The following is a 25,609-nucleotide window of genomic DNA, read 5'->3' as shown; positions in this document are numbered from 1 at the left end:
TGGCTTTATTAAGCTCTACCATTTCACAGAGGACACACAGCTTCCATGTCACCCAGGTCAATAGCATGGCCACCAGGGGGCCTCCATGATTCAACGTTATCACACTCACAGCTGCCGTACTTGTCACTGTGTGTGTGTGTGTGTGTGTGTGTGTGTGTGTGTGTGTGTGTGTGTGTGTGTGTGCGCGCACTGTGAGAGGAGGAAGACAACTCACTTAGGAGGTCCCTCCAGTGGAGAGCCAGGCAGCAGTGAGAGAGATAAATTGGGCAGTGGAGAGCAAGACATCAAAGAAATGGGAAGAAGTGAAAAAGATTAACAGAAGGGATGAACCGAGGATGAATGAAGAGCTGAACGACTGAAGGTCTGGTATTTGCAATAGGATGGTGAAAGCATTCAATAAGATTCACGTTGATTCAAGATAAGATAAGATTAGATGAGATGAGAGCGGCCATTTATTTCTATGGAAATGTCGCAGATTATTCCTTTAACTTGATGTCATATTTATATCACACATCATAACCCGGCCGCCTTGCTTTCAATCCTCTTAAACCCAGTTCATCTCTAATTTCCATTCAGCTCTAATTAGCTGAGAACAAAATGTGAATGAACTCTTATTGGCTGGGTATGGTGGCATCGTTTTCTCCTGTTAGCTTAATGAGAGCCACATTGCTTGCAATTGAGTTCAAGTCTGTTGCTACTACTAATAGCTAACCTGCCTGGAACTCATGGTGGGGAAGAGGATGGCAATGGAAGGCAAATAAGGTCACTACACACACACACACACACACACACACACAGACACACACACGAGAACCCAGCATGTGTTCAGACTTTATGTGAGACCAAACATCAGTTAACTGTAGAGTTTATGGTATTTAAAATGCATTTTCCGTCCATTTCTATTCGATGTGCTATGGCCATGAACTGTATACGGGGCTAATTATAGTTTTTTATTCTTATTAATGTTAAAGCATCACATGGAGATACACACGCACATATGTATAAACCTCTTTCTAGCAAGGATTAGACCGATCGGGTCGATGTCAATTACATATTTATTGTAGAATTGATCAACACTTCTGGTTGTCTATGGGAAGACCTAAACCTGGATTGAATCTAAAGATTCCACACAAGTATGTATGAATATGTTTTATGATTATGATCATGATTATGATAATGATGATTATGATTATGAAAATTATTAGTAATAATAGTAGTATTAGTATTATTGTTATTGTCTAAATGCTGTTTCAGAGGCTTTTCCACCTTGACCAGAATACAATTCTGGGGGAAACACTGAATACTTGAAAATTTTTGACATGAAAATGGTCAAATTTGAAGATATCAACACCAAATATAGTCCCTCTCAGTCTCTCTCTCTCTCTCTCTCTCTCTCTCTCTCTCTCTCTCTCTCTCTCTCTCTCTCTCTCTTCCTCTCCTCCATCGGCAGTGTTACAGTAAGGTCACACAGTACTGAGGCTCGGCTATCCACTACAGTGAATAGTGTATTATGTGAAGTCCTAATTGATTTCTACAATCATTTACCCTGCTGTAGATAAGAGTCGTATGACCAGCACAGCCATGAGCACATGTCTGAGACATAACTGTCCAGGTCATTATTCACTATATTAACATATTATTAACATTATCTAATCAATATACTGTCCATCTTTAGCCAAGTGAATACTATCTTAGCGCTAATGGCATGTTTGCCAGCTGCGTTAGCGTCTCGGCAAATAATGTAACGTGTTTCTATGAGTCATGATTTCAAACACCTCTAATCTTTAAGCAACGCCACTTACTAAGAAGTGTTCAGAGTAGGAAGATGTTAACATGTCATTAGTTTTATAACAAGGAAAAAATGGCGCTTGCTAATTCACTCCTCAGTCTCTACTTGTTTATTCAAGCAGCAGCGTGTCAAACGGACATTTTGGCACTAGTACAGCCTTCATTTTCCTTGTTATATCTTTCTGAACCTGGCACCCTATTAGGCTCAAGTGTCTGAAGTTTGACATTTTCACTTTCTACATGACAGTAGTTAGAGGTTAGAGGTTAGAGTCTTGGGTTAGGGTTAGAATGATAGGGTTAGGTTTGTGAATTGGTAACCCGTGACTCTCCCTGCTTCATCCGGCAAGGCACGGGCCGACACCTGTCAGTCAAAGCGGCCCTGTCTGTGCGAAGCCCCCCATGTATAAGCAAGGTGAAGCTGTCTCAGTGTTTTGACACTGTTATGTCCAAAGGGACCTTAGAATCATCTGTAGGTTCCTGCCAAATGCAGGGTGTAAGTATTATGTACAGTGACATTTTATGTTTTGCATCTTGCCATAGAGTAACCATGTAGTGATGGTAGTTTTACCCCTAAAGCTCCGGACACATCATGAGTAGGCTAAAGTTCATCAGTCCTGGGGCACTTATGACTTTTAAAGGCATATGGAGCAGGATTTTCCCCCTTGAAATAGCATAAACTCTACTCAATCCTACCCAATCATGCTTATGATCCACTGTAGCAGTGTCTGTGTCCAGTGCCTGGATTTTTCTTATTTCTGAATGTTCGGGAACGTTTCTGGGCGTCAACATTTTGGTAGTGGGTGTGTTCGCCTGCAACCATATCTATCTGTTTTATATCTAAAAGCCACGCTGGCTACAGTAGCGATCCTAAACTCTAATACAGAGTAACTGGAGTTCTGGTCAGAGCTAGTGTGTCGTGAGCTGGCAGCTAGCTACCGTTGTTAGCTTAGCTTGTAGTAGAAAAGCTGATACTTAGCTAGCTAGCTAGCTAAGTATCTAGCTAGATAGCTAAGTATCAAAACTTTAAAAAAAAATATATATATATACAGTATATCTCAGCATTTCATTAATTTCTGTGAACAAAAGGACTAAATGTAGTTGTTATTTTTAAAGTTTGGATGTTTTTTAAGATATAAACGAGCATAAGGGCGCAGTGAAGATTAGAAAAGTTCACAGTTAAAACAACCAAAGAGCGTCAGGGAGAAGAAAACACTGAATTTGTCCGAAATAAGCATAATGAGTATGTATGATAGTTAAAAATAAATAATACAGAGAATTGTATGAAACGTTCCTAAAAATATCAGGAACACTAATCTCTGATGCAATATTCACATAATCTGCTCAATATTCATCCAGTGCTCATTTTACACAAACTTCCTGTAGTTATTGCGTTCACTGTTTGGGTTAATTGTACAGTTATCAGTTGTTCTGTACTGTTATTGTTATGCATTGAATATAATATGAAATATCCATAAAATATGTCACTTCGTCAGGGGTCGTCTGTTTACTCAGTGATAGAATAGGGGTCCCTTAAGGAAAAGGGTTGGGAAGCACTGCTTTAAACATTAGTGCGATTGTGCTTGTGACATTTTGTGTTAGGCTTCTCATCATATAGGTTACCTTCTGGTGTTATACACTGACGTTTAATGTTAGGCTTCTTGCTGTATTGATTAGCCATGTAGTTATGGTAGTTTTATCCATAAATTTCAGGACACATCAATAATGTACCTCAGGATCATCGGGCATTTCTGGACTTTAAACATTAAAACTTGTATAAAATATATTATTATTCTTTATTAATTTGGTTCTGTTATATCTTCCAATGATCTACAACAGTGGTTCTCAACGTGGGGTCCGGGGACCACCAGGGGTCCTTGAGGGGGTTCCAGGGGGTCCCCAGAAAATGGGGACCGCCTGGAATGGAAAAATTGTTAAACTTCACCATTATTTAATTTACAAGAAGTTAACACAATTATAGAATGTAGAAGAATGACTGTTTTGATCATAGTTTCACTGTTATCTCTCTACCTACAATACAGATAGTCATGGGGATTCTGGACAAAATCATATGTAACAATAAAAATAGTCTCCGATTTGGGTCCAAGAGACAAAATCTCATCAAATGGGGATCCGTGGCCCTAATGTGTACTGAATTTGCAGCCCTTGGTATGAAAAAGGTTGAGAATCACTGATCTACAATGATCTCTTTAATCAAATTACATTAATTAATTTTAATGTTTTTAGCCTTTTAACCCTATTATCACGTATTATAGTTAGGGTTAAGGGTCGGCACAGGTGTTCCTAGATGTTAGGGTTAGGGTTAGGGTTAGGATCCAAGCTGTCTAAAATAGAGAAGTTGGTTGGGTTTAGGCATGGGGTCACTATGTCACTTCAAGAGGGATTCACTGAATTTCCCATAATTGCTGGAAGTAATTCCCATTCAATGGGTAGTGTTAGGGTTAGAATAACAGACAGGGCAAACAGAACAATAAAACCTATAGATAATCTCATTTATTATATTGCCACTGAAATGTTTTGATCATTGTAAATAAGTTTTAATGTGCAATAAGTAAGATTTTTACTGCCCTATAGCACAAAATGACTATAATATACCTGCAGGGGGTTGATAGGGTTGTTAATCTAGAAATACAAGACACACATATTATTAATTTGGCTAAATATAGCTTTGCATGCAGAGTCCCTCAATCAAACACTCTGCCAGGAACCACATAATCAACATGTGGCCGCAATAAATGTTAAAGCATTTTGGTTGCTGTTAAAAGAAGCAAGCCAGTGTTTGCAGTGACTGATCACTGGGCAACAATCTCCCCCTTCACATGACACGTTTCCAAATCCTGTGACTTCGTCTACTCCGGCTCCATGAAAGGCCGGTGTTGTTTGTTAGAGAATCCTGGCTTTTAGGCACGAAGATTCCCACGATGATAATCGATCAGACGGTACATTCTATGGAACGAAATAATTTGTGAATCCCCTCAACTGGCGTATGACCTGCGAGATGTCATAAGCTGGCACAACCTTTAATTGCGCGTAACTGCGTCCACGTTAGGTAATGGGATTATGATTTTTTCATTAGAAGAATTATTAGACTTTATTCATTTGGGTGAACATAGGGATGAGCCATATAGAAGTAAGACGAGGCTTCTATAAAGTCAAATACAGGTCTGTTTATTAACCTGTATGCCCTTGACTCCTCTCATCCTCTCCTCTGTCCTCCTCTATTCTCATCTATCCTTTCCTATTCTCCCTTTTTCTCCTATTCTCCTCTCCTTTATTCTCCTCTGTCCTCTTCTCCCCCCTCTCTTCTCCTCAATGAATCTTTATCCTTCTCTCTCCTCCCATTGTCTCCTCTGTTCTCTTCTTTTCTCCTGTATCCTCCTTTATTCTCTATTTTTCTACCGTTTTCTATTCTCCTCTATCATCCTCTCCACTCTTCAAACGACGATGATCTCATCTTAGAATAAACCTCTTCTTTTCCATGTTCCATGTTTTACACAATGTTCGGTTCATTTCTGATCATCTACCATCATATCAAAGCACAAGCAGCAAAGTAATACCTCTATCTTTCTCCTCTGCTCTGCTCTCTTCTCTTCTCCTCTCCTCTGCTCTGCCTCAGCTCTCCGCTTTGTAAATTCACTTAGAGCTAATTGATTTCAGCAGGCTTTTCTCTCAGGCCGTCACGCTGCTCTCCGTCATGTGATGACACTGTGCGGGCTTGTTAATGGGGGCCGGGGCACCGCCGCTCGGTGGAGGAGAGGGCCGACACGCCGCGCATTAAACCGGCCCAAACGCTTTAACCTGCGGCGGGCCGAGTCCTGTCCTGACCACGCCTGCTGCCTGCTGCCTGCCGCCTGCTGCTGCTGTCTGCCTCCGGCCATGAGAACCTCTGCCGCTTGAAGACAGGAGACGGTGTGGCTCTGCGGTTCGGTGTGTGTGGGACTCAATGACAGATTTCCTAAATGGCTGAGGAGGTTTTAATTTCGTCGCCGGGGAAAATCTCATCGGTAAGTTTGGAGACTTTGCTTTATGAATCGGGCCGTATCCAGGATCAGTTGACATAATCCACTAACTTTATGGGGACAAAGTGGAGCCATGACCGACTGGATATTATTATTTGGTCAATGTGATATGTCAGTACATTTATGTTACCAAACTATCAGCTTAGAGCAGTGATTCTCAACCTTTTTCATATCAAAGACCCTTCATTTAGTCCACATTCGGGCCACGGACCCCCATGTGATGAGATTTTGCTTGTCTGACCCAAATCTGAGAATATTTTTATTGTCAGATATAATTTTGTCCAGAATTCCATGACTATCTGTATTGTAGGTAGAGAGATAACAGAGAAACTATGATCAAAACAGTCATTCTTCTACATTCTCTAATTGTGTTAACTTCTTGTAAATGAAATAATGGTGAAGTTTAACAATTCATCAATTTGCTGGGGACCCCCTGGAACCCCCTCAAGGACCCCTGGTGGTCCCCGGACCCCACGTTGAGAACCGCTGGCTTAGAGGAACATTTGGCCTGAATGAGTAACTTTTCTTGACGTATGACTTCCAAATAGATTTCTGGCAATGTCTGTTTCAATGTTTGTTTGCTAATGATAAAAACTACAAAATCAATTTTGTACTGCCATACCCACTTGATAGTTCAGTTCTATGAGCTTCTTGCTCAGGCTACATGTGAAAGCTGCTCATGCTTGCTGTGTGTGTGACATTATGACCATGTTATAACCATGTTATTACATGTTATGAGAATGTCATGATAATGTTATAACCATGTTATGACAATGCATAGGAGGCCAATGACATGGGTGTCCCATTTTCCCCCACACGTCATCATTCAGGAATAGAGTAGAATAGAATAGAATAGAATAGAATAGAATAGAATAGAAAAAGAATAGAACAGTACAGTGTAGAACAGAATAGAATAGAGCAGTACAGTATACACTACCGTATAGAAGATTAGACTAGAATAGAACAGAACACTATAGGATACAGAATAGAATAGTCCCCCTCCCATGGCATCAAAGTTATATTTACATCATATTTTATTATTTATAATAAATATGGAATAGGTTAATGTTATCTTAGTGAACTTAACATGTGGTTGGGCTTCCTACAGATCACAGGTCAATGTCACAAGACAATATCTACAACTTCCTTGTGTGTGTGTGTGTGTGTGTGTGTGAGTGTGTAAGCATAAGTGAGTGCATCTGACCATTTAACATCCAAATTAAGTTTGCGTTTGAGTCTCCTTGTTTGGCCTTGACCTGGGTCAAATTTGTCCTTCCTGTGTTAAACTGATTTCACTCAATTAATGAAGACATTGATCGCCCTTCACTTGAATTTGTTAAGAGTTATAAAGAGGAGCGATGCAGGAAGTCTTGTTAGACTGGTGCCAGACAAATCATTGCTTTAATGGAAGCCTACCAGTATAGTAGCCTATTTCCATTGAAGAAGTCCAAACTAGGATCCACCACACCAACTTTGACTTCATTGAAGAGAGTCCATTATTCAGCCTACTGTCACTCAACATAGTGTATGCTAAAGCGTTAGCATGGAGCACCTGAGCCAATATACCAGCAGCACATGGATGATTTTGGTGTCTATGTTCATGTTGATACATCCCTAGTTAAAGTTGAAAATAATTATATAATTGTGCCTGTGTCTTTGAATGTGTGTGTGTGTGTTCATGATGTGATGTGAGAGAGTGAGAGCTATGACAGTAACTCCAGAAACGTCAGGAGAAAATGTCAAGGAGGTACTCAATTTCCGTTTATCTCTTACGATAAACACCCTTGTTTGACATTTTTTGTTCACTCTGCATGTTGTGCACTCTTTTACACACCCCACCCTTACACTGTATTATCACAGACTCTATCTCTTTCCTCTTCCCATAATCACACTCCTGGCTGTTCATCCCTTTGCATCACCTCCCTCTATCCATCCCTCACCCATGTTCCCCATTACCGCAGGCCTTTCCCTCCCAATTGAACTCTTAAAGTAATACCATGACATTTTGAAGTTTAGTTGGATATTGTTTCTTCACCAGATACTTCTCACACAGGAAAAAGTTTCTGTTTGCCCTTCAGTTTTCCCTAAACTGGCTTACAGCCAGTCATGCCCTTTGGTTTGGTTGCAGTGAGGAATGTTAACAATGCTAAGCCATTTTAGGAGAAACTGAAGGATTCCAAAATAAGACCTCCACTTTTTCCTCTACAATAAATTTCACAGAACAATTTTCCCACAATGTGACAAGTATCTGGTGAAGAAAAATAATCAACTAAAACATAAAATGTCAAGGTATCCCAGTGTTTGCCAGATAAAAGAGATTAGGATCATTTCAGAAAGTGTAATGGTTTTGAATTGATTCCTTGCATAAGACCTCTGAATGGCCTGCAGGATTTTATTTTCCCTGCATCGGGTTCTTGAATAAAGGGTTTCAGTGCCCTTATGTACCCCAGTACCTTTATTATGGGTTCCATACCCCTTATATTACAGGTGCTACATGTAGCATTTAACATTAATAAATCATTACCACGTTGACGAAATAGAGGCCAATAGAGGACCATGGGCTCATTTGTTTACAGTAATTATACCAAGGTATCACATAAATTTGAAATTTGACAGTGATATCCTGATGTTTAAAATTATACATGTAGCACCTTTAAAGGCTTGTATGGGACTTTATTTTCAACCAATTTTTCCTCCTTCCTGATATAATCTCTCTCTCTCTCTCTCTCTCTCTCTCTCTCTCTCTCTCTCTCTCTGTAGCACCTGACCGGCTCTCTGTTGGCGGTAGCATTCCTCACCTCCTTCGGGAGCTCCATGCTTTATGGCTACAACCTGGCTGTGGTCAACTCCCCTGCTGTGGTAAGACACACAAACACATGCACACACACACACACACACACACACACACACACACACACACTGGGATTCAGCCAATATGGGTTTGATATGTATATAGACAATATCAAGTCTTTGCATTTGATTATTGGCCATTATCTGAGTTTTAATAAAAAGCCAATATCAGCCGGTTTGAGAAGAAGACAGAGAGATGCAGAGGGAGAATGTGTGTGTCCATGTTTGAGGGAAAGAGACGGGGCGAGCGAGAGGTTGAGGGAGAGAGAGAGTGTGTGTGTGAAGGGCCGTTTGTTGTGAGGAATGTGAGCTGGATGACATACAGGACTCGTCTTTATCAGAAGGAATGCAGCTTGGCCCAGTGAGAATGACTGTACAGTGTAGGTTGCACTGTCCAACACCAGGGGCGGAGAGAGTACCAAAATATCAAGCAGAAGTACTAAGACTTTATTGAGAATTTACTATAGTAGAAGTACAACTATCAGTGTAAACATATACTTAAGTAAAATTGTGCCTCATTTAAACAGTGGTGGAAGAAGTACTGAGATCTTTTACTTAAGTAAAAGTAGCAATACAACAATGTAAAGATACTCCATTACAAGTAAAAGTCCTGCATTCAAAATCTTACTTAAGTAAAAGTACATAAATACTGGCAGCAAAATGTACTTAGAGTATCAAAGTAAACGTACTCATAATGCAAACTGTCCCCATTTAGAGAGTTATATTTTTCATAAATGATTGGAATATTAAAACTGATTTATTGACATACATGTACATGTAAGCAGCATTTTAAAGTTGTCAACGTGAAGCTAATCTTAACAATTTAGCTATTCTTTTGGGTAGTCTAATCTATAACAATGCTATTTTATAGTTATTTTATAAAGATGATCAAATGTTTTAAATATAAAATATTGATCTGAAAAGTAACTAGTAACTACAGCTGTGAAATAAATGTAATGGAGTAAAAAGTACAATATTTCCCTCTAAAATGTAGTGGAGTATAAGTACAAAGTAGCATAAAATGGAAATACTCAAGTAAAGTACAAGTACCTCAAAATTGTACTTAAGTACAGTACTTGAGTAAATGTACTTAGTTACTTTCCACCACTGCATTTAAAATATAGCAAAAGTTATTGAGTTATTTTAAGAAAAGGTTTACAGCTAACTAGAGCTAACAATTTGCTGTTGCGTTTGTTGGTAACAAGGATATGAGTTCACTGAGCTTCTTAATCAAACAATGGGCTATAAAATCAAACTGATTTCATTATTACTTTTGGACAAGAAGATTTTCTTCCAGAGTCTTGGGACAGTAGATCTTCAGTAGCCAACTAACTGTTCAGCGAATTTTAAGCAAACTTTTGAATTACTGAGAAAGGGTTGAAGCAAATAAGCAGGCTTCCTGATCACAGAACTGCTGTATGTACAAAGCTAGCTTCCGGCTATCTTACTAGTAAGCTAGCTTGTGGCTAGCAGTTTCATGGCAGCTAAAGGATAATTAAGGAAGTTTTTCCCTCTCTGACACAAATGCTTGGTTAAAAAACATAACAGACAAAAAAAAAAGAGAGAAGAAAGAATTAATATGGTAAGATACGATTAAAATTGAACGATATCCGTAGGGAAGTTAGGTTGTTGCAGTAGCAAATAGTAATAGGATGCAGAAAAAAAACAGAATATAAATAAGAATAGAGCAAATGGGAGGTATTTGAATATAAAACAACAGTCAATTACGGCACTAGAATGTAGGCCTATTAAGTAGAAATTCAAGAATGAAAATATAAGAAATATGAATTAGAAGCATGTGTGCAGGATGTGCAAAACAACAGCAGTAGAGCATTGCCGAGACAAATATGTAGGGCCTATAATATACATAAAATATTAAATACATGCGCTGTGAAAGCTTCTCTGTCAAGCTTCTTTATTGCCAAATGATGCGCTATCAAATCACACTATTTCCATTCTTTTAGTCAAATAATTTGAGACTGTGTTGAGATTGACTAAAAAAGCCCAAAATTTGTCACTTATTGTCTAGTTTAACGGAACTGTTAAACAATGTAGTCACTAGTGAAGACAGTTTTATGTGACGATAGGGAGACAGGGATCATCATTCATTCTGACATTTCTGTGGTGAGAAAAATGGCGTCACAAAACATAAAAGCACTGTTGAAATATTACACCATAACATTGTTAATGCCAAGTTCTGAACAACAAAGGAAAGTATAACCAAGTGACCAAGTGTCTGTGTCCAATATTGACAACTGGAACTAACACACACACAGTACGAATGTAATTTCGTAAATAGGATGCAAGGTGTTTTTGACTTTTCCTGGATAAAAAGAAAAGTTTAAAAATGTAAAAGATACCAGTGGAGTAATGGGATCTGTGTTGGTGAGTCTTCCTGTCATGTCCCACTTGGTTGGACGGGATAGGTGCCGGTCCACCGACTCGTGCCATCTCGTGGTAAATTGATTAGGAGGCGGAGGTCAAAAAAGAGCTTGGGAATTTGATTAGTTGAAATTCTCAGAGTGAGGGGGGAAAAAAAAGAAGAGAGCAACATATTGGTCTTGTGAAACCAGGATGACTTGGCCACGTGATACAGACAAGGTTTTGGCTGTGAAACTGCCTTTTCTAGTCTGGCTCTCTGATTGGCTAGGTGAGGCAGGATTGAGACTTTCTGATTGGTCATATGGATGTTTATTGACTTTCTTTTAAAACCTTTATCCTATACACTATACTAGCCCTTGGTGATATACAGTAGCACAACATTACAAGTAAAAGTCCTGCATTCAAAATCTTACTTAAGTAAAAGTACGTAAGTATTGGCAGCAAAATGTACTTAGAGTATCAAAGTAAACGTACTCATTATGCAAACTGTCCCCATTTAGAGAGTTATATTTTTAATAAATTATTGGAATATTAATACTGATTTATTGACATACATGTACATGTAAGCAGCATTTTAAAGTTGTCAATGTGAAGCTAATCTTAACAATTTAGCTATACATTTGGGTAGTCTAATCTATAACAATGCTATTTTATATATTTTATAAAGATGATCAAATGTTTTCAATATAAAATATTGATCTGAAAAGTAACTAGTAACTATAGCTGTGAAATTAATGTAATGGAGTAAAAAGTACAATATTTCCCTCTAAAATGTAGTGGAGTATAAATACAAAGTAGCATAAAATGGAAATACTCAAGTAAAGTACAAGTACCTCAAAATTGTACTGAAGTACAGCACTTGAGTAAATGTACTTAGTTACTTTCCACCACTGCATTTAAAATGTAGCAAAAGTTATTGAGTTATTTTAAGAAAAGGTTTACCGCTAACTAGAGCTAACGATGTGCTGTTGCATTGTTGCAGTTGCAATTACATGATAGCTGGATGATAACTGATTCTCTCTTTACTCATAGACCCTGTATCTCTCTAATTACTGAATTATTGTTCATTCAATATCCCCTCTTTCTCTCCTGTCTTTCCCTGTATCTCGCTGCAACTATCCCATCATCTCTCCCTCCCTTCTTCCCTCGTTTCCTACCTCCTTTCCGACCTCCTTTCCTCCTTCCCTCCCTCAGTACATTAAGGATTTCTACAACAGGACGGTGGTGAGTCGTAATGGAACGGGACTCAACGGCGAGACCTTGACCCTCATGTATTCTCTCACCGTGTCCGTCTTCGCGATCGGAGGTCTGGTGGGCTCCCTGATCGTGGGCATGCTGGTCACCCGCTTTGGCAGGTAAAACACCTTTACTATTGATCAGTAACCATGTCCACTATTATAATATTCCAAAGAATTTTTTGAGTTTTTTGTCTCTGAGAAATCAGCTCCAGCCTCCTATTAGCATTTGTTTGCAATGTTAGTGCAAGTCAGTGGGGTATGAAACCATTGCTTTCAAATTCCCATCATTCAAGTGCTTTGAGACAATTATATTACGTATTCTTACTGATAATAATAATTACTTTATATGTATAGCACTTTTCTAAAAACAATGTTTATAAAGTGCTTTACTTACAATAAAACCCAAAAGCACAGTGATGTAAAACTACCACAATAAATGATAGAGCTGAAAAATAAAAAAAATAATAAAAAAAAACATTTTACAATAAGGGTCACTAAGTTAAGGGTTAGTTAATGCTTAATAAGCATTAACTAACCCTTAATTAACAGTTAACTAATGTGTAATTTACTAATGGTGTTCATGTTAACTAAGGTATTAATTTATACATTATTTAATAGTTTATAAAGATGACTATTAAATAATGTATAAATTAATACCTTAGTTAACATGAAAACCATTAGTTAATGATTACCAGACACATAGTTAACTGCTAATTAAGGGTTAGTTAAACTTAGTGACCCTTATTGTAAAGTGTTACCAAAAATAGGAATGAAAGGTAATACAAGAGATAAACAGGTACAACTAAAAACAAACTAACAAACAAACAGAGATACAATTAAAAACAGATGGAACTTTACATAAAAGTGTGTGCCAAACCACAAGAAAGCAATAAAATGGAGATACAGGTACAAGTAGGCTACACTAGGCTAATACTACAGCTGTGGAAGTATATGGAGTGGCTTGCGAGTGATGTTGAGAGTTCTGGTTTCATACCCCATTGACTTGTGCTAGCATCGCTAACAAATGGTAATAATGATAATGTTTGTCGATTTCAGAGAAATACAAGCTCTGATGTAAAAACTTTTGGCGCATTCTAAGACGGGGCTTTGTTAGTGATGAATAGGGCAGGCTTATAAAAATCACTGGACCTTACCTTTAATGCCACCTTTAAGCTGCTGTGCGGATCAAACGAAAGGTCGAGTGGAGTTTGACCACAGATGGGAAAGATCCGTCCTTGCTTGACCTCGGAGCTGTACTTGGACGCCGGCTCCGCTCTGCCCCCCCCCCCCCCCCCCGCTAGACTGTGTGGCCTTGAGGGTGGATAGTGGCCAGTTGGCAGTGGCCGGCCTAAGAGACACTCAGCAGCATCTGGAGCTGCCTGGAAACACACACACACAGCTAACACACACCGAGAAAACCCGAGCGGCGTAAAAAGAAGGGTTTCAAAATGACACTCGTATGATAGAAGAGAATCAATATCTGTTTCGTGTACAAGGGTGAAAGATAGGGATCTAGTGCAAGATCTGGAAGTCACAACCAGAAACCTACACACACACACTTACATTGGCACGAAACGCATTTAGATCAGCCCCTTCTATCAATCACACCTCCTGTCCTCTGTACTCAGACCTAAGCGATGACCCCCCACCCCCACCCCCTCCCTCCCTGGCGCTCTCCGCCCTTCAAAGTGCACTACCCTCGTCCCCTCTGCCCTTCAGAAAGTGGGCCGCTCTTCAAAGTGCACCGCCGCGGAACCCAAAAAAAAAAAAAGTTCCGATCGGGGCCGAAAGCCCCATTCATCTCCCCCGGTGTCATCGAACTTCGCCGGACATTTACATGCAAATGAAAAGCGAGGCGATTTACAATCCCATTTACGGGCTGATCAGTTTCTCCACACAGCAGTGTTTTATGGCTAATCACAGCTTATGACCGGCGTTAGCGTTTTATGGCTAATCAGGACTTATACAGGCGTACTTGCCTATCATTTTGACTGTGTGCATATCGGTGGCGGGCGGGGGGGGGGGGACAGGGTTACTGCTATCTGTCCTCGGACCAATATACCGCCGATGTCCTTGCTGTTTCATAAACCTCCGCTTCATATGCTTTTATGTATATTCATAATCCCGGCCTACTGCTTGTGTGTGTGTGTGTGTGTCCAGGAAAGGCACTGTGGTGAACACGACAGTTCTGGTGTTCATCGCTGGCTCACTCATGGGCTTCAGTAGGATCTGCGGCTCGCCGGAGATGGTCATCTTCGGCCGCTTCATCACAGGCATCCACTCAGGTATATATATACACACACACACATTTCATTCCAGTAAGTGGCTGCGTTCTGTACCTTGACCCCCCCCCTCCTCATGCAGGCATCTCTCTGAGCGTGGTGCCGATGTACCTGGGCGAGATCGCCCCGAAGAACCTGCGAGGCTTCCTGGGTCTGGTGCCGAGCATCTTCATCGGCACCGGAGTCTTCGCCGCCCAGATCCTCGGCCTGCACGAGCTTCTGGGAAAGGTAGTCGAACGTCCTGACACCCTGAAAAGTTGTTTACTACAAATCATGACTAAACCTCAAACCTCAAACAGATTGGAAAGACTTGGACGCTCGGATGTTCCTGTACTTATCACTGTCATTTACATACCATTGAAATAGACTAGGTGATGTGTTTTTAATGTATTTTAGTTTGTAACAGGTTATGGTTATGACTTTCATCTTGGCATATGGTATACCGTATGTTGCTCATTGGAGAATTTTGTGCCTCATACCATTTGAGTATGATTGGCCTCAATTAGGGTTAAACGGATATGGGTTTTTGAAGGCCGATTCTGATGTTTTTGGATTGAAACTGCTGATTTTTGCCAGTATTTTGTGCCAGTATTCATTATCTTTAAATTTTATTACTTTCATGCCAACAATCTCCCCCCAAATTGTGTGTTTCCCCAAGAATTTTAGAGAGTGAAAAGCCTCTGAAACAGCATTTGGACCATGAGACGCTAAAACTCTCCATTGAAACCCAGGATAATGAGAATAAGAATAATAATCTGAAAAAAATATTGATGCATACTTCTGTGGAATCAGTTCAGGTTAAGGTCTTCCCATAGACAACCAGTGTAGTATTGATCAATTCTACAATAAACATGTAATCAATCAAACTGCATCATATCCATTATATCAGAGGTGGACCACACTGACTGGACCAGATCTGATTTTTAATAAAAGGCCAATATCGGCCCTATATATCAGTCAAACCCTATTCAGGATCACAATAAACTGATGAGAAAAACATTCCCACCACATGTGTTGTAATGCTTATAGGAGGAGCACTGGCCCCTCTTCCTTTCTCTGGTGGTGGTACCCACCTTCATCCAGCTGATGCTGTTGCCATGGTTCCCAGAGAGCCCCAGGTACCTGCTGATTGAGAAGCACAACGTCCACGCCACCATCACAGGTCAGTGTATTGGCATTGCCACACATACAGGAAGGGTTGCAGGTTGGAGTTTTAGATCTACAAACAGAGCTGCTCAGGAGGCAGAAATGCTCTTGTTGGTTGAGTTAAACCTCAGTGGGTGGAGCCAAAGAACCAAAGTAACATTAGACTTTCATTTGAAATGCCACTCATGTACTTGTATTCAACTATTTTCTAATCAAACAACACAATATGGTCCACTGCTCCTTTAGAATAACCCTCAACTAAAAAGGAGGAACTTTTGAATGCAACATTAACATCTTGAGCAGGTTCCAAAATTAGCTGATTAACTGAACAATCGTGCTGGATCATCATCAACCCAAGGTTTGGGTAAAGTCTCAGCAGCAACAAAGTTAGTATCTGTTATGGATGAGGTCCAGAATGACTGTGTTTTATTGTAAATGGTATATACCATTGTTATCACTACTATTATGTAGTGAGAAGGGATGTAGTGGAGGGTAACTCTTTCTAAATTCAGTTTACTTATCTTTTTTTATTTGCGGAATAGAGTTGAACCACCTTTTTGGCCTGACATAAATCCTCATGACATATATATAAAGTTTTAAGCGGCTTCTGAAAACTCATTTCTATAGGTTAGCCTTTTTATAAAAAATCTCTATTTTCTTTCAGTTTTTTTTTTTTGGTCATGTGCTTTCACTTTTGCTAACTTCCATATGCATGTATACGTGTGTTTGTGTGTATGTATGTAGGTAGGTATGTTTGTATACTTGCATTTGTATGTGTGTATTTTATATGTGAAGCACTTTGTAACTGTGTGTTTTAAAAAGTGCTATATAAATAAAATTATTATTATTATTATTATCATAGTACCACTACATCATAATAAGTAGTATTAAACTGAGGTAAGTTATGTGAGGATAGGGACGTTTTAGGAAAAATGCTTAAATAGAATAGATTTTTGTTTATACTGATGGTTGTTTACCTTATGATGATCACTGACTGGAGGTCATAGATCACCCACCTCTTCATTTACCACTGCATCACCGGTAGAAAGTCACTGCACATAGGTTCTCTTACTCAAAAACTAGTGTAGCTCTCATTAGTTAACTTTCCAGATCCGGTGCCGTGACTTTCCTTAACACCTGTTCCCCCTCTCCCTCAGCTCTGAAGTGGTACAGGACCAAGTGCAACATCCAGGCGGAGATCGAGGAGATGCAGGAGGAGCAGCGCTCCCTGTCGTCCGTGGACACCATGTCGGTGTGGCGCCTCCTGCTGGACGACACGGTCCGCTGGCAGGTGCTCAGCGTGGCGGTCATCAACGTTGGCATGCAGCTGTCCGGCATCGATGCTGTAAGGATGGGAGGAGATCACTGCTTCTGTTTTTTGTTTGTTTTTAAAGTGATTACAGTTTTATTAGAAAGTGACAATAAGATAGGATGAAATTTTAATGATCCCTGTGGGGAAATGGGATCATTGCAGCAGCAAATGGTAACAGGATACAGCAGAGAAAAATAGAAAATACATAAGAATGGAGCAAAGCGGTGGTGTTAAACATAGCGCAACAATTACATCACTAGAAGTTATTAAGTAGACCTATAAGAATGAAAGGTATGAATTATATTATGTTATGTTATGTTATGTTATGTTATGTTATGTTATGTTATGTTATATGAACTGCATATATGCAGCGTGTGCAAAATAGTAAATAGTAAAAAAGTTAAAAAAAAAAAAAAAAAAAAGAAGTGTGCAAAAATAGTAGGGCATACTGAGACAAATTAATGAAAATACAAAAACAAAATGAAATATATGCTATAGGAATAAATATAAAATTGTCAAGACCTCTTCAATATGATAAAGAAATATGAGAATATGAAGAAAAACATATAAGATGTGCAGAATGCGTCTAGATGTGCATTGAAAAAAAACTGACTTAACAATTTAGAAAAAAAATTCACAGCAAATAGACAACAAACAAGTCTCCCTCAGTATTCATCATTTCAATACAACAACTAATAAATATTGGTTATTGTTACATGTGATTACACTGGAATTCTGGTTTGAAGGTTTGAAGGTTTAGCAGGTGTTTTGGTATAAAATGGTGTAAACAATCATATTCTATCCCAGCTCATTCTTAACCGGTTTGTGCTTACGAAGTGTCTGCTGTTGAGTGCCAAATGGTTTCTGGGAAATGGAGTCTTTAGGCTACAACGGAGTGGGCACAAAATGGCTAAAGTCAGTTCTTCCGCTTTTCATTTCCACTCTTTCTCTCCCACTCGACATGTGAAGTCTCAACATTTAATTTCGCATCTTGCTCCTCTTACTTTTCACCCCCTTTGTCCACCCCCATCCACCCCCCTCCACCCCCCTGCTTTCCCAGCTCCCTCATCTGATTGATCTAGCTTATTAGACAAAGACTCTGAAAATGAAAACAGGCCTAAATGATCCCTCATTGTTTTATAAGCCTCGCGTGGTCCTGTGAATAAACCCAAAAGCCGGTGTCATCATTTTTCCGCCGATACAATTAGCCAAATCCCTTCTCTGAATTATGCCCCGGAGATTCATTAATTATTCAAATGATTACCGGGGCGCCTGGGCCAGAAAGTGCACACTGTAAGCGGTGGAGCTGAACTCATTAGCGCGCCCTTCTCCAGGCTGTATTTTTAGCTGCTAATTAGCTCTGCCTAAACAAAGTGGGCCAGTGCTGAAACATGCTGATAGTGGGGCCAGTGCTGATGATGATGATGAAGATGATGATGACGATGATGAAGATGATGGTGGTGATGACGCTGGTGATGATGTTGATTAGGATGGAGGCGATGGTAGTGATGACGATGATGATGATGATGATGATGATGATGATGACGATGATGACGACAAGGATGATGATATGATGATGTTGATGCCGAGGACAACAAGGATGATAATAGGATGATGATAACAGTGATGATGAGGAGGATGATGTTGGTGATGATGAAGATGATAATGATATTAGAGATGATGATGGTGATGATGATGATGATGATGATGATAATAGTGATGATGATGATAATTATACTTGATGACAACAAGGATGATGATGATGATGATAATGAGAATAATGATAATGAGACCAGTGATGATGATGATGATGATGAGAACAGTGATGATGATGATAATGAGAACAGTGATGAGGATGATGATGATGATGATGAGAACAGTGATGATGATGAGAACAGTGATGATGATGATGATGATAATGAGACCAGTGATGATGATGATGATGAGAACAGTGATGATGATGATAATGAGAACAGTGATGAGGATGATGATGATGATGATGAGAACAGTGATAATGATGATGATGATGATGAGAACAGTGGTGATGATGATGATGATGATGATGATGATAATGAGAACAGTGATGAGGATGATGATGAGAACAGTGATGATGATGATGATGATGAGAACAGTGATGATGATGATGATGATGATGATGATGATAATGAGAACAGTGATGATGATGATGATGATGATAATAAGAACAGTGATAAGGATGATGATGTAATGATACCAGTGATGATGATTATTATTATGATTATTATGATATTATGATGTAGTGGTGGTGATTATACTTTTTTATACATTTTTTCAGTGATGATGATGATGATGGTAATGATAATCATTTTGATGATAACATTTATGATAATGGCGAAGATGAGAACAGTGATAGCGATGATGGCAATGATGATGAAGGTGGTTGACGATAACAGTTTTGTTGATAATGAGAACAGCAGTGATAATAATAACAGTGATGATGTCATGATGATGATGATGATAGGGTTGGTGACTGTGATGAGACAGATGCCTGAGGTGATCTTTAGGCCTAAGTGGATGTGACAGTTGGCAAACCTTGGCACAGCTCCAGGAGCACCACGGGATGGTGTGTGTGTGTGTGTGTGAGAGAGAGAGAGAGAGAGAGAGAGAGAGAGAGTTTATGCCAGCCATGTGTCTGTGTATTCATCTACCTGGTCTTTTAGCCGTCACCGTCTGCTATCTCCAGTTAATACCCCTCCTGTCTTGTGTTGCGTCCCCTAAAGCCTCAAATTGAATTGAATTGAATGTGAGCGGATGTCCGCTGCCTCTCTGTGGCAATGTACCACCTGTGCAGCCCTCCGGTCTTCAGCGTATGCCTCCACATTTTGAATTTACTCCATTCTTTTTCTTCTCCAGGCACATGTCACACCATGGGAAAAAAGTTTATTGAAAAGTTTTGCTTTTCAGCTACCCTAAAAACACTCGTAGGTTGGAGCTTGTAGCTAACTAGCTAGCTTTGACTAGAAGGCTTTCAGGTGATGTAACGCACCCTCTGGCGGCCATGTTGGAGGTCTTCATCTCCTGGGCAACAGTGGGTGTGAACAGCTCATTGCATTTATAAACATACAACTTGGCTGTCTCAACAGTATGGAATATGATTCATTTCTGTGCTGTCAAAGACAGCACAGAAATTTAGTTTTGAGTATTTCACCACTAATAAATATGATTGATAATGTCAGCTTGTTAGCTAGCTAACCATAGCATCTGGTCAGCTAACCATCATTGTCTTGTGAAAACATCTGATTTGCACACTAGCTAACTTATCTAGTAAAGCTAGCGTTAGTAGTGGCTAGCAGTCGCATGTTGACATCAGTTTCTTCCAAAAAACATCTGACAGCTGACTCTTCTCAAGCTACAACTGTATTTTGGAGACTAGATTAGGGCTAAAGACAAGACAGTTGTGTCAAGGGTGTTATTTAGCCATTATTTGCACACAGCCAATTCTCCACTGGATGTCCACGATGGCGTCAGATGTAGTTGCTGAATGCAAGTTCAAAGCCTCCAGTAAAGAATGCTAAAAATGCTAAAAAAGCATTTTTAGCATTTTTTTTAACCCTATGGTTAACTGAAGTGTCAATGCTGAAATTTTATCCACAAATTGGAACAAGTGTGTTGAATAAAAATAAGCATGAATGAAAAAAATCAAGGTGTGTGTTTTCTCCACCACAGACCTTTGAATACAGACATGCCAGTGCCAGAGACCCAGTATACCACAGTGAGGACAGAAGCAATAAAAACAGGAAACAGAGCTGATGAGACTGAAGAGACGACCTGGGAATTTGATCACATTGTAACCTGAAATTTTGCGAGAGAGAGTTCAACTTTCATCAATTCAACTTAAAAGAACTATATTTTATCCATATCTGCTAAACAATAATCAGCCTTAATCACACTGTTTTCCCCGCTCCATCCTTCTCCACTAGGCCCGATACTCTATCAATGTATAATTGTCATAGAAATCATATCTTAGAGCAAGAGACAGATCAGCTCGGTGAGGCAGGATTGCGTCAATGATCCTTTTAGGGTTTCAGCTCTCAAGTGTTTTTTTTTCTTTTTCCCCAACAGATCTGGTTCTATACCAATGACATCTTTGAGAACGCGGGTATCCCAGCACCAGAGATCCAGTATACCACAGCAGGAACAGGAATCATAGAAATCATTGCAGGACTCATTGGGGTGAGCTTACAAGTTAGAGAGATTCATACTCTTGTGTTACCTTTGTTTTCATTGGTTTGGTGTCTTTCTTTCGTCATTTTCTTTCGTAATTTCCTTTCTTCTTCGCTCAATTTCTTCATTCCGTCTTGACTTGACTTGACACCTTCATTTAAATACATAAAACCCCATTGAGAGCAATGTTCTCTTTTACAAGAGATCCTGTATAAAAAAGTGTGGCCCTTTAACAGTGTGTGATGTGAGCTCTGCCTGTCCCCTCCTGCAGTGTTTCACCATAGAGAAGCTGGGCAGGAGGCCTCTCATCATCGGGGGCTTCACCATGATGGGCATCTGCTGTGCTGGGATCACATTCGCACTCATTCTACAGGTGTGTGTGTGTGTGTGTGTGTGTTTGAGCTTGTGCATCTATGCATGTATGCACAGTTATATTTCCCTCATTGGGGGTGGCGGTAGATGCCTACAAGCGGGGTTGTGAGTGGAAGGTTGACGGATTGAATCCCTGAACCAGCGGGGAAAATGGGAGGAACAAGTATTCTCAATGTTCCTTCGAGCAAGGCACTGAACCCCTACCAGTAGAAGACTGTGATTGTACTGGCCAGCTCCCGGTGTGAATGTGTTGAACTGCATGAATGTGAAGCAAGGCATCGCTGGAAAGGAGCAAGGAGCTCAGTGGATTTTCCCTGGATAGATTAATTTTTAAAAAAGTTGCATTGTCCCCAGTGTGATTTGACTGACCTCCACTGTTTCTCCTCCCTGCAGGTTCACTTATCGTTTATGCGCTACATCAGCGTCGGCTGTGTGGTCGGCATCATCGCCGGCTTCTGTATCGGTCCAGGTAAGTTGCTCTACCTGTTCCAGAGAGTGTTGGTGATCAGTATGGGCTGTTTTGTTTCAATCCCGTTATAGTTGAGAAGTGATTTTGAGATCACTTTTACACATATTTTTCACACATGAATGATGCATGTCTTATGTCATGCATGATGACATAAGACCTTGTTAGATTTCTAAATAATCAGTGTTCAATTGAATTTTTTGATTACTTTTTCCTACACTTTGGCATTCACTTCCGTTTTTGGTGATACTCAGTTAAACTTGGAAATAATCCTAGAATAAACTTTGATGATGCTTGACAGTGACATAAACAGGGTTTCAGTTGATATACCACAGACTCACATGGTACTGAGGCTCAGGGTGCTTTGTGTGATGAAATGGCGCCCTCTAGGGGTCACACTGGACAAGTTCTTAAAGGGGAATACCACTGAATTGGAAAGTTTCAAAATGTAATTCATAGGGCAGCTCCAGATTTGTAATCTTGATTTTTACATCCCTACTCTCTGATTTGTTGCTCTATGACAGTTGCTCATATTCACAAAATTGATTGGACTGCCCAAGACCACAGGAATAACATATTCTGTTTAAATTTCTATATTTGAGTGGTGTTCATTTACATTACATTATAGGCATTTAGCTGATACTCATCTGTGTTACATTTAACACAATCAGAGATAAATATGGCAATTATGCATGCTGAGAACTCTGTGTGATTTGCCTGTATATCCCCTGTAAGAGAGACAAATAAGAGAGATACGGTTTAATAATATGTATTCTATGATGTATGACTCTCCCGCCTACATGCTGCCCTGGCCCACACTGGATTGGCTGACTCTGTTTGTCCCTATTAGCCTTTCTCATGCCTTATTGGTCTGAAAGATGATGAATGAACATGAATAATCAAATCAACATGAATAATGTATTACAGACGTAGCCGCTCATCAGTAGAAAAATGTTCCTCCACCTAACCCCATTGAAAATGCATGCAACTAATGCCCTCTTTAGTTGTAGTCATTGATAGGGTCATTAGAAGTGGTGCAACATAATGTATGGCTTATTTTCCACAGTGACCACAAGTGACCGGGTGATTTAAGTCCCACATGTAGATAAGAACCTTGTGTGTGTGTATGTGGATATGTGTGCATTTGCATATCTAACTAACATAATTTAATTCCTAAAACGGCAATGCAATGAATTATTGTGGATTCAAAATATAGTAACCCTCTGCAACATGTACTTTTAACTGTCAGTTGAAAACCTTGTGGGATCAAAAGCCAACCTTTCAGGAATGCATTTCAGTGCAATAAATGAATGAATATAAAACATGGGAATAAAAACACAGACAGAGTTAGAGGTGTGATTTCTTGGTTCGTGCCTGTTCCAGCGGGCGTTCCCTTCCTGATCACGGCGGAGCTGTTTAAACAGTCCCACCGCCCAGCAGCCTACATTGTGGGAGGATCACTCAACTGGATATCCAACTTCACCGTGGGCTTCGTCTTCCCCTTCCTACAGGTGAAGGCTCTTTGTTTTCGTCAGATGTGGCTGCCCTGCACGAGCATTTGTCTTTTCTAAATGTAGTTACCGTGCCAAAACATAGTCTCCACCTGACTAAAGATGCTAGCTGTTTCTTCCCTCATCATGTCTGCCATCTCTTTAGCTTTGATAACACGTATTTCCATCACTTTCATTTACCTTTACCCTCTCTTTTGAGTCTACTGCCTACTACCCGAGATAAACTCTTTCTCATCTGGTTTCAAATGCTTCAGTGATCAGTTGATATGTACACTTTGTGACTAATTCCTGGTGCTACAGCTCACTTTTAACTCTTACGTTGCATGATATTTGCCCTCACTGAACATGTCCTCCATGTTGGCTCACCATGACAGCTTTCATTCCCCTTGAAGGGTAGCTATGTTGCCTCTTTCCTCAATAAACAATGCCCATGCTCTTTCCTCGACCCTGTATAATGTCACATCGGTTAACAGTGGCCAAATCTAGACAAGTACGAAATCATGAAATCATACATATTTTAGGAACTAAATACGAAATTTCATATCAGGAGTAAGCGTGTGCAGATTTGGCTACTGTTACCTTATCTGTCTTTGCCAAGCATTGCCCCTTCTGGCATAGAGGCTTTGTGTCACAAATCTCCTATCAACCACATCTGGCTCCATCATGAGGTCCATTGAAGAATTGGCTGTGCGCAAATAATGGCTAAATATATAACAACCGGGCAAGTAAAATGAAGATGTTTGAAAAAGTCTGTTGTGGTGTGGGCCAGGTCAATTCAGTAACATTAAAGTAAAAGTGAATAGTCTGATGAGGTAGATTTGTTTCCAAATTACTGTGACACAGTAAACTGTCTTGTCTTTAGCTCTAGTCTCTACTCCAAAACACTGAGTTGTAGCTTGAGAAGAGTCAGCTCAGTTAACCTGAACAAACTGTTAGCTAGCTAACTAGCCAGCAGACTAATTTTGCAGTAGTAACTAATGGTAATGTTAACATGCAACTACTTGCCACTACTAATGCTAGCTCCTACTAGATACAGTATGTTAGCTAATGTGCAAATCAGATTGTTGTTAGCTGACCAGATACTATGGTTAGCTAGCTAACAAGCTGACATTATCTAAACGCAACATCAGTTAGATGCATCAGTGGTGAAATGATCAGTTCCTAGTCAAAAACTGTACAGAAAAACTCTACTGAACTCTGTTGAGACGGCCAGGTTGTACTTTAAACACAATCAGCTGTTCACAGCCACTGTTGCCAAGAGAACTGAGCACCTCCAACATGGCCACCAGAGGGTGTTTTACATCACCCTAAAGTCCTCTATATGCACTCTGCTGTGGGCACTGGAAAGCAAAATTATGGTATATATCAATTTGGGACCCTCAGTGTCAAACTAACTTTTCTGTCCCATTCCCCAAACCCCGGTTCATCCATCCACCCCACATCCGCCTCCCAGATGTCGGCAGGGTCCTACTCCTACCTGGTGTTTTCCACCGTTTGTCTGTCCGTGGCCCTCTACGTCTACCTCGTCATCCCAGAGACCAAGAACAAGACATTCATGGAGATCAGTCGGATGTTCGCTAAGAAGGAGGCCGTCCCAGAGACCCAGAGCCTGGCCCACGTGGATCAGCTGAAGCTGAGGAAGATGAACGGCTACGGCACCCTGGAGCACGGTTCGCTGGAGTTCGACAGCTCTTCCTCCGTACCTTAATGGAGGTTCAGGTTCTCTCTGGGAACAAATGAATCAATAGCTCCCCTTACTCTCTTACATTCTTGGTGTATTAACTCAACAGCAACTCAACACCGTAACGCAACAGCACCCAACTGGACCCAGTGGGCTCAAGTTGGGTCAAGCTGGATTTTTCACTTGGGTCAGGCTCAGGTTCTAAAATATTGCTGAAATATCGCTGGTCATTTGCAATTATTGTATTTGCAGGTTCTTACCAAGTTTGTGTTTTAGTATGATTTGAACCCTCAAAAAGCTATCCCCCTCAGGCTTGCTTTGCGTTTGTGACACAAATATTT

General features: G+C 40.1%; 1 protein-coding gene across 1 annotated transcript; it reads left to right on the top strand.

The window, feature by feature from the left end:
- The first annotated feature begins 5,765 nt into the window (after positions 1 to 5,765).
- Positions 5,766 to 25,295, top strand: LOC139647830 (solute carrier family 2, facilitated glucose transporter member 5-like). The gene is made up of 12 exons (XM_071523810.1): positions 5,766 to 5,810; positions 8,586 to 8,684; positions 12,252 to 12,412; positions 14,456 to 14,580; positions 14,660 to 14,805; positions 15,607 to 15,739; positions 16,881 to 17,068; positions 21,137 to 21,247; positions 21,510 to 21,611; positions 22,004 to 22,079; positions 23,460 to 23,587; positions 25,041 to 25,295. The coding sequence occupies exons 1-12, from the start codon at positions 5,766 to 5,768 to the stop codon at positions 25,293 to 25,295; spliced, it is 1,569 nt and encodes a 522-aa protein (XP_071379911.1).
- Positions 25,296 to 25,609: the final 314 nt, after the last annotated feature.

Source organism: Centroberyx affinis, unplaced genomic scaffold (assembly GCF_046629955.1).
Source record: "Centroberyx affinis isolate AG114_WGS23_722 - 3 ecotype Tasmania unplaced genomic scaffold, CSIRO-AGI_Caff_v1 ptg001122l_1, whole genome shotgun sequence".
In the NCBI taxonomy this organism is placed as follows: Eukaryota; Metazoa; Chordata; class Actinopteri; order Beryciformes; family Berycidae; genus Centroberyx; species Centroberyx affinis.
Note: the sequence above shows the minus strand (reverse complement) of the source record. Positions and strands in the feature narration are given on the sequence as shown.